Raw genomic sequence first — 12,928 nt, 5'->3', positions numbered from 1 at the left:
GGCTTTCTGCAGGGATCTGTTCTCGAACCCCTGCTCTTTGTGATTTTTATTTAAAATGTGGATGAAGAAATTAAGAAAATGCAAAGGTCAGAGCATTGTTTTATTTATGGATTAATTTCTAAAATACATTGCATTTCTATTAATAAAAGTAAGAGTGATGGGAGAACGATTTACAAACTATTCTTTCCAAGGATATATGCACCAAGTGTTTAAAATTGGTCCATTTCTCTTCCATTTGTGCATGACATCTACTTATTCAATTCAAGATAGTAGATAGAGCACATTTATCCACAGATAAATTAGCTAAGATTTTTCTTACAATCAACTCTATGTGACTGATGTCATAATGGGTTTGCTTCCTTATTTCATATGTTTTATAATTGATGCCATGGTCCTGTTAAGCATTAGATCACTGTTGGAAGGAAATTTTTAATGCATTTTCCCATATTTTCTTGCTTACGATTCAATCTCATCCCATTCCAGCTTTATTTGTGTGGTGATACAGATCAGTCGATTATAGGTGTTGGATTGCCATGTGATAGCTTTTCCCACTTTAATGTCTAAAAGATCTATTGTGCTAAGATGGAATGAATCTATCCCTCCCAGCTATGCACAATGAAAGACCAAACCTTATCATGCTTGAACCTTGAGAAGATTAGATGTAATGTTTTGAAAACTGATGTGGCACACTTTTATGGAATATTTTAATAAATAATAGTGTTTTACATTTTGTCTATAACATACAAAATGTTTACAAAATGTTTATAATCTCTTCCTGAGCTTACTTATTTACATATAAGACAATTAACCAACTTACCATTACTGTTACCCTATTGCTGGTTTAAGGCGTCCCAGCAGATTTTTCTCTTTTTAGTTTAGGGGATATTGTTACAAGTCCAGAGGACCCCAAAACACTCTGTCACAGTATAGATTTAAAATTAGTTAGTTACAGTAATTTTTCTTTTGTTTTTTTTTCGGCAGGACCAAGAGATTATAAAATTTAATTCTCTCTCTTTATCATTAGTTGTGATGTTCATATTTATTCTAGGATACATTGTAATTAATTTGTACCCATACAGAATATTTTTATTGCTCTTTATACAGTAGATATATATATTTCTGCAGTCCATTGGGCTATAAGTAGAGGGGAGTAGGACATCCAAGTAATCGCGATACATTTTTCACTACCACCAGTGCTATTTTTATAATGAGATATGATATTTGGTCAGTTTGTCACTTATTTCCATGAAATTACCTAATAGATATAACTCTGGGTCACCCATGAAGGCCACTCCTGTTATCCTGGTTAATTTTTCTGCTATTTCTTCCCAAAATGGCCTCACTTTCACGCATGACCATGTAGCATATAAAAAAGTTCCTGTCTCAGTCTCACTCTGAAACACATCTCTGAAATTTTGGCTTTTGATCTGTGTACCTTTTGTGGGGTAAGATATAATTGGTGTAAAACATTATACTGAACCAGTCCATATCTTGCATTTATAATTGATGCCATGGTGCCCTTACACCAATCTGACCAGCTTATTTCTGAAATCACCACAAGTCTGACTCCAATCTTTCCCTTGACCTCTGCAACCCTGGTTTTGCACTTTTGCTCTGGAGAGCATAGTACATTTTTGTTATAAATTTGGGTGTATTCCCCATCCAAATCATTCATTCAGTTTCATTACTTTCAGATGGGTCAACGTTGATCCCCATCTTTCTCTTAAGAATGATCTAAGCTGGAGAAAAAAGAAGGTGGTCCCATTGGCCACTCCGCATTTGTATTTTAATTGTTCAAAGGACATCAGAGTTCCTTCTGTGTAACAGTCCTTAATATATCTTGTGCATTTGTCATAACATAAATACAATATTCTATTGACCACGTTCATAGGCAATAACATATTTTTACACAATTATGTTTTTATTGATATCCCTTTATTCTTATACATTCATTAATTTCTTGCCATGTTCTAATCACATTAGTATGGGGTTGTCAGTCTTTTTTCTTTAGTGATTTGAAACTCCATTTATAGATAAAGTCCTTTGCTTCTCCTTCCTTCATTGAGTACATTTGAACCCAAGATGGGGAGCTGTCTTCAGTGAAGAAGGCTGCGAGAAATCTAACCTGTGAAGCTAGATAATATTTTTTGAAATCTAGAAGTTCTCCCAGCCCATAGTTCCATGTCACTTTTTCCAACGTAATTCTTGGTACCTGATTATTCCATAGGAACTGTCTAATATAGTTGTTTAGTAGTTTTTTTAAATTTTTTGGTAATGGAATAGGCAGCAACTGAAAAAGCTATTGCAATCTTGGCATCACTTTCATTTTGATGCAGTTAACCCTTCCCACCAAAGTAATCGGTAAGTCTTTCCATTTCTGTAGGTCTCTTTCTATCTTCCCAAGAAGAAGAGGTTTGTATAGATTTCCAAGATATTGTCAATTGCTATTCCAAGATTTTTTTATTCCATCCATCTTCCATTTAAATGTATTTCCTTTTTGTCATCTTTCATATTCAAAGTTTGTTAATAGCATTATTTTACTTGTATCCACATTTATTTTGTAGCCTGATACTCTTCCATATTTTTCTAGTGTTGTAATTTTTCCAAAGATTTAGCCAGTTCTGATAGGTACAATAGCACATCATCAGCGAATAGATTGATTTTGTGTTCTTCTTGCCTGATTTTGAAGCCCTTTATATCTGGACCCCTTCTTATTATCTCCTCCAGCAGTTCAATTGCTCAAATAAAAAGCACTAGGGACAGGGGGCATCCCTGTCTGCTCAATCTACTCAAGGGGAACACTGCTGACATCTGATTATTATTATTTTAACTTGTGATTTAAGGTATAAAAGTTTTTATCCAATTTATAAATGTTCTGCCTATACCAAATTTTTCCAATGTTTTAAATGGCCATTCCAAACAGTCAAATACTTTTTTTCTGCATCTAGGAAGTCTGTAATATTTGGATTTTGTTCAGATTTAGCCATGTGTATTATCTTCCTAGACTATATGAGGAATGCCTTCCTTTAGCAAATCCTGCTTGGTCCATATGCATCAGTTTTGGCAAGTATTGTCCTAACCTATTAGCCAATACTTTCATTTGTATCTTATAATCAGCATTTAACAGGGATAATGGTCTGAATGATGAAGTTTTTGTGGGTCCCTGTTCTTTTTTGGTAACACTGTAATAACCGTGGATGAGAATGATTCTGGGAGGGTCTGTATTTCCACAGCTTAGTCCAGGTCATCCATTAAAAGGGGCATTAATAATTATTTGAATTATCTATAAAACTCAGGTGGAAATCCATCCTCCTCCAGTGATTTATTAGTCTATAGAGTTCCCAGGGCCTTGTGAAGGGAATATCTGTTTTAATCTGCCAAGATAAAACTTTGTGTGCCCATTCACACAACTCAGAGTTGTTTAGATTTTAATATAGCTTTTCCTGTCCTATATGTTTGTATTGTATTATATTTTTTCTTTTTATTCTCCAGTAATCTATATTCTTCTTGGACTCTGTTCATTCATTTTTTTTCTAATTCTTTAATATCCTTCTCCAAACTCTTACTTCTGTCATATGTTTCTTCTTAAGATTCTTCATACAGGATATAATGTGTCCCCTTAAATATGTTTTACGTGTGTCCCATATCAGATTTGTTTCACAAAATATTCTTACTTGTCTCTTTATATATTTGCAGAAGTCTGTTCTTTTAAGCAATGTAGTATTGAGACAGAATCTGTACACATTCTCTTGCTTTCCCATTGTTTCTATAGTTAATATTAATGGAGAATGGTCTGATAGAAGCCTTGCTCAGTGATCTGTTTTTAACACTACTTTTTAACTGGGAAGACATTAAAAATAAGTCAATCCTTGTATGTGACTCATGCACCCTTGAGTTGTTTCTATAGTTAATATTAATGGAGAATGGTCTGATAGAAGCCTTGCTCAGTGATCTGTTTTTAACACTACTTTTTAACTGGGAAGACATTAAAAATAAGTCAATCCTTGTATGTGACTCATGCACCCTTGAGTATAAAGAATACTCTCTCTCTCTCTCTACCTCTCGACCTCTCGACCTCTCTCTCGACCTCTTTCTCTTCACTGACCTGTTTATCCCATTAATATTAAGATTAATAAATTTTAGAGTTTTGTCCATACCATTTTTCACACAAATATTGTTTAACAATAATACCTTCCCAATTTTCTAAATACTATCATAACATTTCCCTATTAAAAGACATTTCCAACACATACATTTCCCCTTTAAGAAACACACACATCCCTAGCTCTGACAATGATGTTGACAATAGTACCCAGAAGCCCCAGGAAAAAAAGCCCATGGGTTCTTCCGAAGAAGAAGAAACCCTCCCTTTGGCGTTATCTTTTAAAATTGCTCCTCTCCTAGCACCATCTTCCTCCCAAGTAAAAGTTCCCACCTTGCTGCTTTCCTGGCCACCTTTCTGTCTTTTCAGAGCTCTCCATATAAACCAATGTTTTTTTATTTTAACAGTGAGAACAAGATGGCTCAGTGCTATTAGTACAAATAAAAAGATATATCTTTCAGTTAGTCCCCTTTTGAAATGGTCTTTTCAGTCCTTTCAGTTGGCGACTTTAATCTTTTCATAACTCTCTTTACAATTCTTCCACTTTTTTATTTATGAAAATTCATCGATCACCTTCTGAGACATCCACCCTCAGAATTGTTTTAAAGTTTTTAGATTGCAGTTGTCTCTTTACCTCATCAAATTCCTTTCTTTGTTTGACCAAGGTAGGGCTGAAGTCCTGGAAAAACATTACTTTTGAATTGTCCACCACTAATGGGCCACTAATGGGCTCCCAAGATTACATCTTTTTCCTGGTAACTTAAAAGTTTTACCGGAACTGGTCGTGATCGCTGTTTGCCGGTTCTTCTGGGACTGAGGGTCGAGTGAGCCCTTTCAATTTTCAGCTTTGCATTTAACTTATTTTGTCCCAGCATTTGTGGGATCCATGTTTCAAAGAAACTCACCACGTCTTTTCCCTCTATTCCTTCTCTCAGTCCAATGATGCTTATGTTGTTGCGTCTACTAAAATTTTCCATATGACTGATTTTTCCATCATTCCTTTCTTTTCTGTGTTCCATATTTTTGCTTTTTCTTCCAGTGCCTTCAGTCTGTATTTTGTTTTGACCAGCTCAGCCTCTGAATGAGTCATTTCTTCATTTAACTCTTCTGCAACTTCTTTAATTTCCATTACCTTCTCTGATGTATCTCTCATTGCTGATTCAATACTCGTAAAACAATTGCATAAAGTTTCCATTATGTTCAGGATGAAGGCTATATCTTGGGTTGACTCCCCTGCTCTGCTGGCTTCAGGCAGTTCCAAGGCCCCTGCTGAATGCATGTATGTATGTATTTATTGTATGAGCTGGCCCACACCCTGAACCTGTGACTCCTCCCTCCCAGAAAACCCTATAAAGGTTGTTACACCCAAACTCCTCCCTCAGTACCTGCCTTGGAACCGGGCCAGCAACATGTGAGATGTGTTGATGTCTTACGGTGATTAAAGCCTATTAATCACAACTCTCTGTCTAATGTGGTTGATTGATAGCACTACAAGCTGTTACTACTTCAATTTTTGTTTTTTGCTTTTTCTGTCATTCTGCACCAGTTTTATCCATTTTTGATGATAAAATTCAGGTTTTTGAGCTTTTAAACCCTTTTTAATACATTTTGTGGCGAGCTCTTTCAAAACACCTGCTCTGCTCATTAGCATGGCCATTCCCCACCCCACCTCTTTTATTCTTAACCCATGTCCTCTGGTTTGTATCTCAACTACCCTCAATGGAAAAAGCCTATTTACATTTATTTTGTCTTTCCCCCCTCATAATTTTAAATAACTCTATCAAATTTCCCCTCATTCTTCTACACTCCAGGGAATAAAGTCTTAACCTGTTTAACCTTTCCCTGTAACTCAGTTCCTGAAGTTTGGGCAATATCCTAGTAAATTTTATCTGCACTCTTTCTATCTTATTGATATATTTCCTATAGTTAGATGAACAAAACTGCACACAATACTCCAAATTTGGCCTCACCAATGTTTTATACAACTTTACCATAACATCCCAGCTCCTATACTCAATACTTTATAAGGTGTATGGGGGGGAAAAGAAACCCAGTCCTTTAGAGACCAAACTCAAAATGCCCAAAAAGAAATCTCACAAAACAAAATCTCAAGTCAGTCATGTCAAGTCCCTAAGTCAAAAGAGAACAGCTTGCAGATTCTGGTCTCCAGGCTTGGGATTCTTAATTTGGTTGCACGCTGGTCATTTAATTGGACGTGGAGACAGATGGTCATGATCACTGTAGACTTACAACTTTCTTGAGTTTCGAATGTTGCAACAACCACTTTTGATTTCTTCACACGGGAATTTTCACCCAGTGAGCTCCTAGTCACTACACAAGGTTCACGGCTCCGAAGCCCACTTTCTTTCACACAAGACTTCCCCTCTAAACACCCTGTTTTATGTCGTCAAGTGACTCTTGTCACATGAAGTTCTCCTGGAAGGAGAATGGGGAAGCCCAGGTCAGATACAAACACTCTGGGTATCCGAGTGGTGCGAACTGCTGTCAGAACAACAGTGCTAACACTGAAACTATTGGGTGAGCACACTGACAGACAGTTACCGACATCAATGCTAACACTCATGAACGTAACAACTCAGCCTCTTGTTTGCTGAAACTGCTGGGTGAGTACGCATACACAGACTGACCATCTGACTTACTGCCCTTCAACCACCCGACTAACTGACCAACCTGTTCAAAACTCAGTGCACTGAGCTCTTCAACTACCCCAGTGCATGCCTTCAACGCTCCTGATTGGTGGAGAGAGGTTGATTACAGTGGATGTGCTTTCCGCATACCCACTGGCTTCTAGCACATGACACTCATGCTTCAGACACCTGACATTTCCCAGCCCTTGTTTCAGCACTTCTCACTCAGCTGTCAGTTTTCCCAGCACTATTTCAGTGCTTCACCGCAGCGCACGATCCTCTCTCTCCCGCCTTAGGTTCCTGGTCTGAAAAAAAATTGTCCAGGGTCCATAACATCGGAAATTTATTTCTTACCTTTTATACTGTAAAACCTCGCAAATCTGGCACTTATGGGGATTGGTAAATGCCAGATAAGTGAATTTTCCGGTTGCTTGAGATTGCGTGATGTGTAGATTGGCAAACTAAGCACTGGGGGAACCAATTTTAAAATTTTGTAATTTTTACCTATTTATTTTCCATGATTTTTTTTTGCCGGTTCCTTGAGGCTGCCAGTTGCTTGAATTCCATATCACGGGGATTTTACTATATCTCCTATGTAATTTTCACCACATGGCTTTCCCAGAGTTGCACGTACTGAAGCAACTGATCAATCATTCATCAATGTTCAAAGTGTTAAGCATCACTTAGATATTTACTAGCCATTCAGAGGAAAAAAATCTTGTTTTTCTGATGTGTTTTATTATTTCCCTAGAACACCACTTCATTGGGCTGCAGCTGCAGGGAAGACAGACTGCGTACGATCTTTGATCGAGTTAGGCGTGGACAGCAGTCCAAGAGATATCAATGAAAACACTCCTTTGACATATGCAACATACTGTGGGCACACAGCATGCGTCAAGCTTTTCTCACAGGAAAATAGGTAAGTTCCATCTAAGCATATTAATTATTCATGTGAAAAGAATGTTGGATAAATAATACATTGCCCTGAGCTAGAGTACAATCAGAATCAGAATTTATTGTAATGAACAAGCCATGAAATTCAGGGTTTTGCAGCAGTATCAGAGTGTAAACGTTCATATTATAACCATCTTATACCAATAAATATGAAAAATAAATAATAGAGCAAGAAAAGTAAGGCAGTGTCTGTGGTTCATTGATCATTCAGGAATCTGATGGCAGCGGGGAAGAAGCTGTCCTTGTGCTGTTGAGTGCTCGTCTTTAGGCTCCTGTACAAATCTCTCTTCAGTTCAAATATATTCAAATACAGATTTCATGCATCGCTGAGTTTTTCCACCTCAAGGTTTTTTAGTTTTGGTGAATTGAATGAAGTACTTATGAAACTGAATGTCAATCTATCAAAAGCTAAAGAAAGAATAATGTTTAAACCAATGACAAGGTGAGACCCTTTCTCTTAAAAGCCATGCTATTTGGAGATGAGACTGCAATGCCAAAGGCTTTGACCCAAGCTTTCAGTCACGTACAGATGCTCTGACCTCACTCAATAAATATTTCTGTTTCCTGCAGCATCTTTAAGTTGTCCTCATTTTTGAGCTACCTTCACAGAGAATATTAAAGGAAAATCGTGCTATTTTAAGAAACATTTTACAAAACCAAGGAAAATCAATTAATATTAAAGCATAAATAAAAGTCTAATAACAAATGAAATAGCTTGAGAGGTTACAAGCTTTGTCCACCGCTAAAAAAAAGAAAATATGTGAAGAATGGTCTGAGTTTTCAGTTGAAACTAATACCACATTGATACGCTATCAATAACTTCAAAAGACTAGAAGTTACCAAACGACAGGCTTTTATTCCCATAGGACTGAACGTGCAATCATGTTGCTGGCCTGATTCCAGGGTTAGTACTGGAGGAGGGCCTTGGGCATAACCACCTGTATTAGGGAATTCCAAGGGGAGGAGTCACAGGGTTAATCAGCAAGGAGGCAGGCCAGCCATAGATGCAGAGACAATACAAATGGAACAAATAGCATTACTGTGGTGTCACCATACACATCTAGTCACCATTTTGAGTTTTGTACAAGGAAGTGGACATATTGTTGTTCCTGTAATTTTCTTGTGAACAACACCATTGAAAATAAACTTAAATAACCATAGAAACAGTTAGAACTCAGTTGATTTTGCAGAATAATCCAAGCAAGAATTAAATGCACAAAATAACAAGTTCTTCAGATTATTAATAGTCACAATGACTTTTTCGTATAGAATCAGCACCAAACAAATACACTTGCTCTAAAACATTTTCAAATAAGCAAATCAGTAACTCTGACCAGACAAGAGGCTTCAAGGTGCTTAGTTAATAAAAAAAATGCAAATAATTTTTTTTAAAGTCAAGAACTAAATCAGGAATTAAAACTATAAAACAAGATTTATGTTTCTCATTAATGATCAAACTATAACATACCTGTAAAACAAGACATAAAACAATAAAAAATTATGGTTATTTTATGCTTTAAATCAGTAGTTTTCAAACTGCCCCCCTAAACTCACATTCCACCTTGAGCAATCACTATGCCGTCGGTGTTATGTGATTAGAAAGGGATTGCTTAAGGTGGTATGTGAGTGGAAAGAAAAAGGTTTGAAAACCACTGTTTTAATCGTACCTAATTGGCTCCATATGTGCACAGTTTCATAACTCCACAGGAAATGGGCCAATGACAATTTTTCTTAAGCAAAACATTTCATTAACAATTGGGTCCAGAGCAGTGATTCTCAATCTTCCCTTCCCACTTACATACCACCTTAAGCAATCCCTTACCAATCACAGAGCTCTTATGGCATAGGGATTGCTTAAGGTTGAATGTGAGTTTAGGGGGGCAGTTTGAAAACCACTACTTCAAATGTTAATTAAAGAAATTGATGAAATCTATTTAGAAATTCTTGTTGATTATGCTATTATTGACCACAGATCTGACCCAATAGGATGGCAAACTGTCCAAAGCAGTAAGAAGAAAGAGGGTCGTTTTAGCGTGTTGAACCAGATATTCTCTTGTAAGAAGAAAAAAGATGAGCAAAGGATCACTCGGAAAGATAAAAACAAGGACAAGACTCTAAGAGATGAAACTTCTGAAGTTGATGACATTATAACAACCTTTGATTGCATCTTGGATCCCAACAATTGTGATGACCCAGAGAAACAAGCAGAGGAAAATAGACTGAGGAAAATAACTTCAGAACTAACCATTCGAAAACGCCAGCCATCAAGCAGAAAACAAATATACAAGAGTCTTCCCCCCTTACGAACTGAGAGCCTTCCACCTCTAACTGTTAACAATCCATTGTTTTCAAATTCACCCTGCATGGTTCAGGACACAGACAGTAAATCTAGTGCACATCACTTCGCACACAGGTCTCAAAAAAGCCGCAGTGAACATGACTTGTTTGAGAATCGGACCAGTACTCAACAAATTTTGGATGGCTTGTGGGCTAAAGATACCAATCATATTTTGCCTCACAAAGCATGGACTGCTCCTTCTTCAGCAAAGTTGCTGGAAGTTTTTCTGCAAGAAAGAGCCAAACATATGGAACTCTCACATCATCCTCACCTTCCCTACTTGCATAGCAATGCTAAAGGTAACTCTTAGAATATTGTATTAAAAACTAGACTTCTAATAGCAACTCATGTCACAAAATCTCTAAATTCTTCATGATGATGATGAAATGTAGATAAAGCTCTCTGCTCTTAAGTAAATTCACTGCACTTTATGGAGAGCACACCTTTTTCTCCCCAACTATCTAACAACCTGATTCTGTGTTAATATCAAAGCTCCAGCTCTTAAAGAAGAGCCGACTCCTCATCTTCACCAATGCTGGAAATCATACTTGCACTCAGCTGGGCAGAGAATGCGCAAAATTTATGCTTAAAGTAAGAACTAATTCACTATGGGAATGGTTGCAGTGCTAAAGAAAACTTTCATGACTTTACTCATTTGGTCAAAAATAGTGATGTGACCCTCAAATAGTATCTGACAAAACTAGCATTGCAAAACTCACAACACTCCCTACCACTGTAAGAGTCAACACACACGCACGCACGCACGCACGCACACACACACACACACACACACACACACACACACACACACACACACACACACACACACACACACACACACACACACACACACACACACACACACACACACACACACACACACACACACACACACACACACCAACATTCCAATAATGCCTCCATTCGACCAGGGAGACATACATGTTAATCTTCATGGTGAAACCTATACTCTGTGATGCAAGTAATTAACAATCTCTTCTGTGAGCAGCTTTCAAGGTGGCAGGTGAAAATTTCAGTTAGCATCCTTCATTTGTTTAATGAAATGCTAATCATCTTTAACAGATTGTCAAGATTAGAAAGTACTGTTTAATAATGTTATATATGTTGTGTGTAAACTATCTGTGATTATTTCCAACAAAGTTTTTTTTCCCCCCAAAATGTCTACAAGGTAAAGTCTGTGTATTGGTTATAATTCAGTGAACATGGCATCAAAGCTACTTAATGCTGAAAGTTACAACACAATAAGGCTGGGGTGTTGCTTTTGTATGCTGTCTCTGGAATTTTTTAAAAATTTAGACCTAAAGCCTGGTAACAGGCCATTTTTGTCCACAAGTCCATGCCGCCCAATTTAAAAATCTTAAACTCATGTGGTGTATTTGCCTAAAATAATATATCTCTTCCTGTCAAAAGGGAAATTTAAAGTCATGACTAAGGCAGTCAATTCCTTGAGAAATATAAAGATTCTACCAAGAAAGGTACATGAAGAGGAGTAAAGCAAAGTTTACAACAAAGCACAGGTGGAGGGTTGCTTTCCTGATTGTAAGTCAGTAACCAGTAGTTGGTGCTAGGATCAATATTGTTTGTTTTATATATATTAAATGTGACTTGAATGAAAATGTTTGTGAACTGATGTCACAAATTAATGAAGCAGTTGACAGCGAAGAAGCTTGTAAAGGAATGCAATGGGGCACAGATCAATTGAGAAGTTGGGCAAAGCAGTGGAAGACATAATGGGCAATAAAATACCAATAGGACATAGATAGTCAATGGCACGGCAGAGCCCTCAGGAGTGTTAGTGTACAGAAGGACTTGAAGATGAAAATTCATTACTCCCTGAAAATTATGACATTTCTGTAGCATGTACCAGTGGGCTGATATCGCCTCAAACCGTGCATCTTGGCGCCTCTCAGTTCGGCGGGCAGCAACCTCCTTTGAAGAAGACCGCAGAGCCCACCTCACTGACAAAAGGCAAAGGAAGAAAAACCCAACACCCAACCCCAACCCACCAATTTTCCCCTGCAACTGCTGCAACCGTGTCTGCCTGTCCCGCATCGGACTTGTCAGCCACAAACGAGCCTGCAGCTGACGTGGACATTACCCCTCCATTAATCTTCGTCCGCGAAGCCAAGCCAAAGAAGAAAAGAAGAAGACAGTTCTGGTTACCATATTATGGGAAGGATGTGGCAGCATTAGAAAGACTACAAAAGAGGTGAACCAGAATGTTACCTGAAATGTAAGGCTTTATTTATAAGGAGAGATTGGACAGGCCGAGTTTATTCTCACTAGAACAGAAAGCTGAAAGATAACTTTATATAAGGTCAAGCTAGGATCGATAATCAGGGTGAGCAGTTCTAAAACTAGGGCTTAGGTTTAAGGTGAAAGGGAAAATATTTAAAGGAGATCTGAGAGGAAAGCTTTTCACACAGAGTGATGGTTATATGGAATGAGTTCCCAGAGGAAGTGCTAGAGGTAGGTGCAATTTTTAAAAGTCATTTGGGTAAGTTCTTGGATAGGAAAGGAATAGAGGAATACAGGCCTAATGTGGACAAATGAAATTAGCAGAGAAAGACATCATGATGAGTTGATCCAAAGAGCCTGTTTCTGTGCATTACAACTTTATAACTCAATGCCCTCTCATTTAAACCCCTTTTTTCCAGATTTGCTTTTTTTTTACCCTTTGCTTCCTATCCACTGTCAAATCATTTAAACTCTCCCTAACTTGTCAAGGATTGGGAATGTTCCATCTATAAGAAGTGATGGGGTAATTGAGCAGACAAAACTGAAAAAGAATTCGGAGAAGTTAAAAAAAAACATCAGCCACAACTTCAACATGATAGTCTGTATTTCTTTCCTCTGAATTTATTC

At 37.5% G+C, this 12,928-nt stretch overlaps 1 protein-coding gene across 1 annotated transcript in view; it reads left to right on the top strand.

The window, feature by feature from the left end:
• The window catches only part of ankrd55 (ankyrin repeat domain 55), a 144,508-nt gene that overhangs the window by 112,740 nt on the left and 18,840 nt on the right, over nucleotides 1-12,928 (top strand). Inside the window, exons 12-13 of the mRNA XM_069923079.1 lie at nucleotides 7,502-7,669; nucleotides 9,677-10,341. Coding sequence (XP_069779180.1) covers nucleotides 7,502-7,669; nucleotides 9,677-10,341 — 833 coding nt within the window. The remainder of the gene's footprint in view (nucleotides 1-7,501; nucleotides 7,670-9,676; nucleotides 10,342-12,928) is intronic.

This window comes from Narcine bancroftii, chromosome 3 (assembly GCF_036971445.1).
Source record: "Narcine bancroftii isolate sNarBan1 chromosome 3, sNarBan1.hap1, whole genome shotgun sequence".
Classification (NCBI taxonomy): Eukaryota; Metazoa; Chordata; class Chondrichthyes; order Torpediniformes; family Narcinidae; genus Narcine; species Narcine bancroftii.
This window is presented reverse-complemented; position numbering and strand designations above follow the sequence as displayed.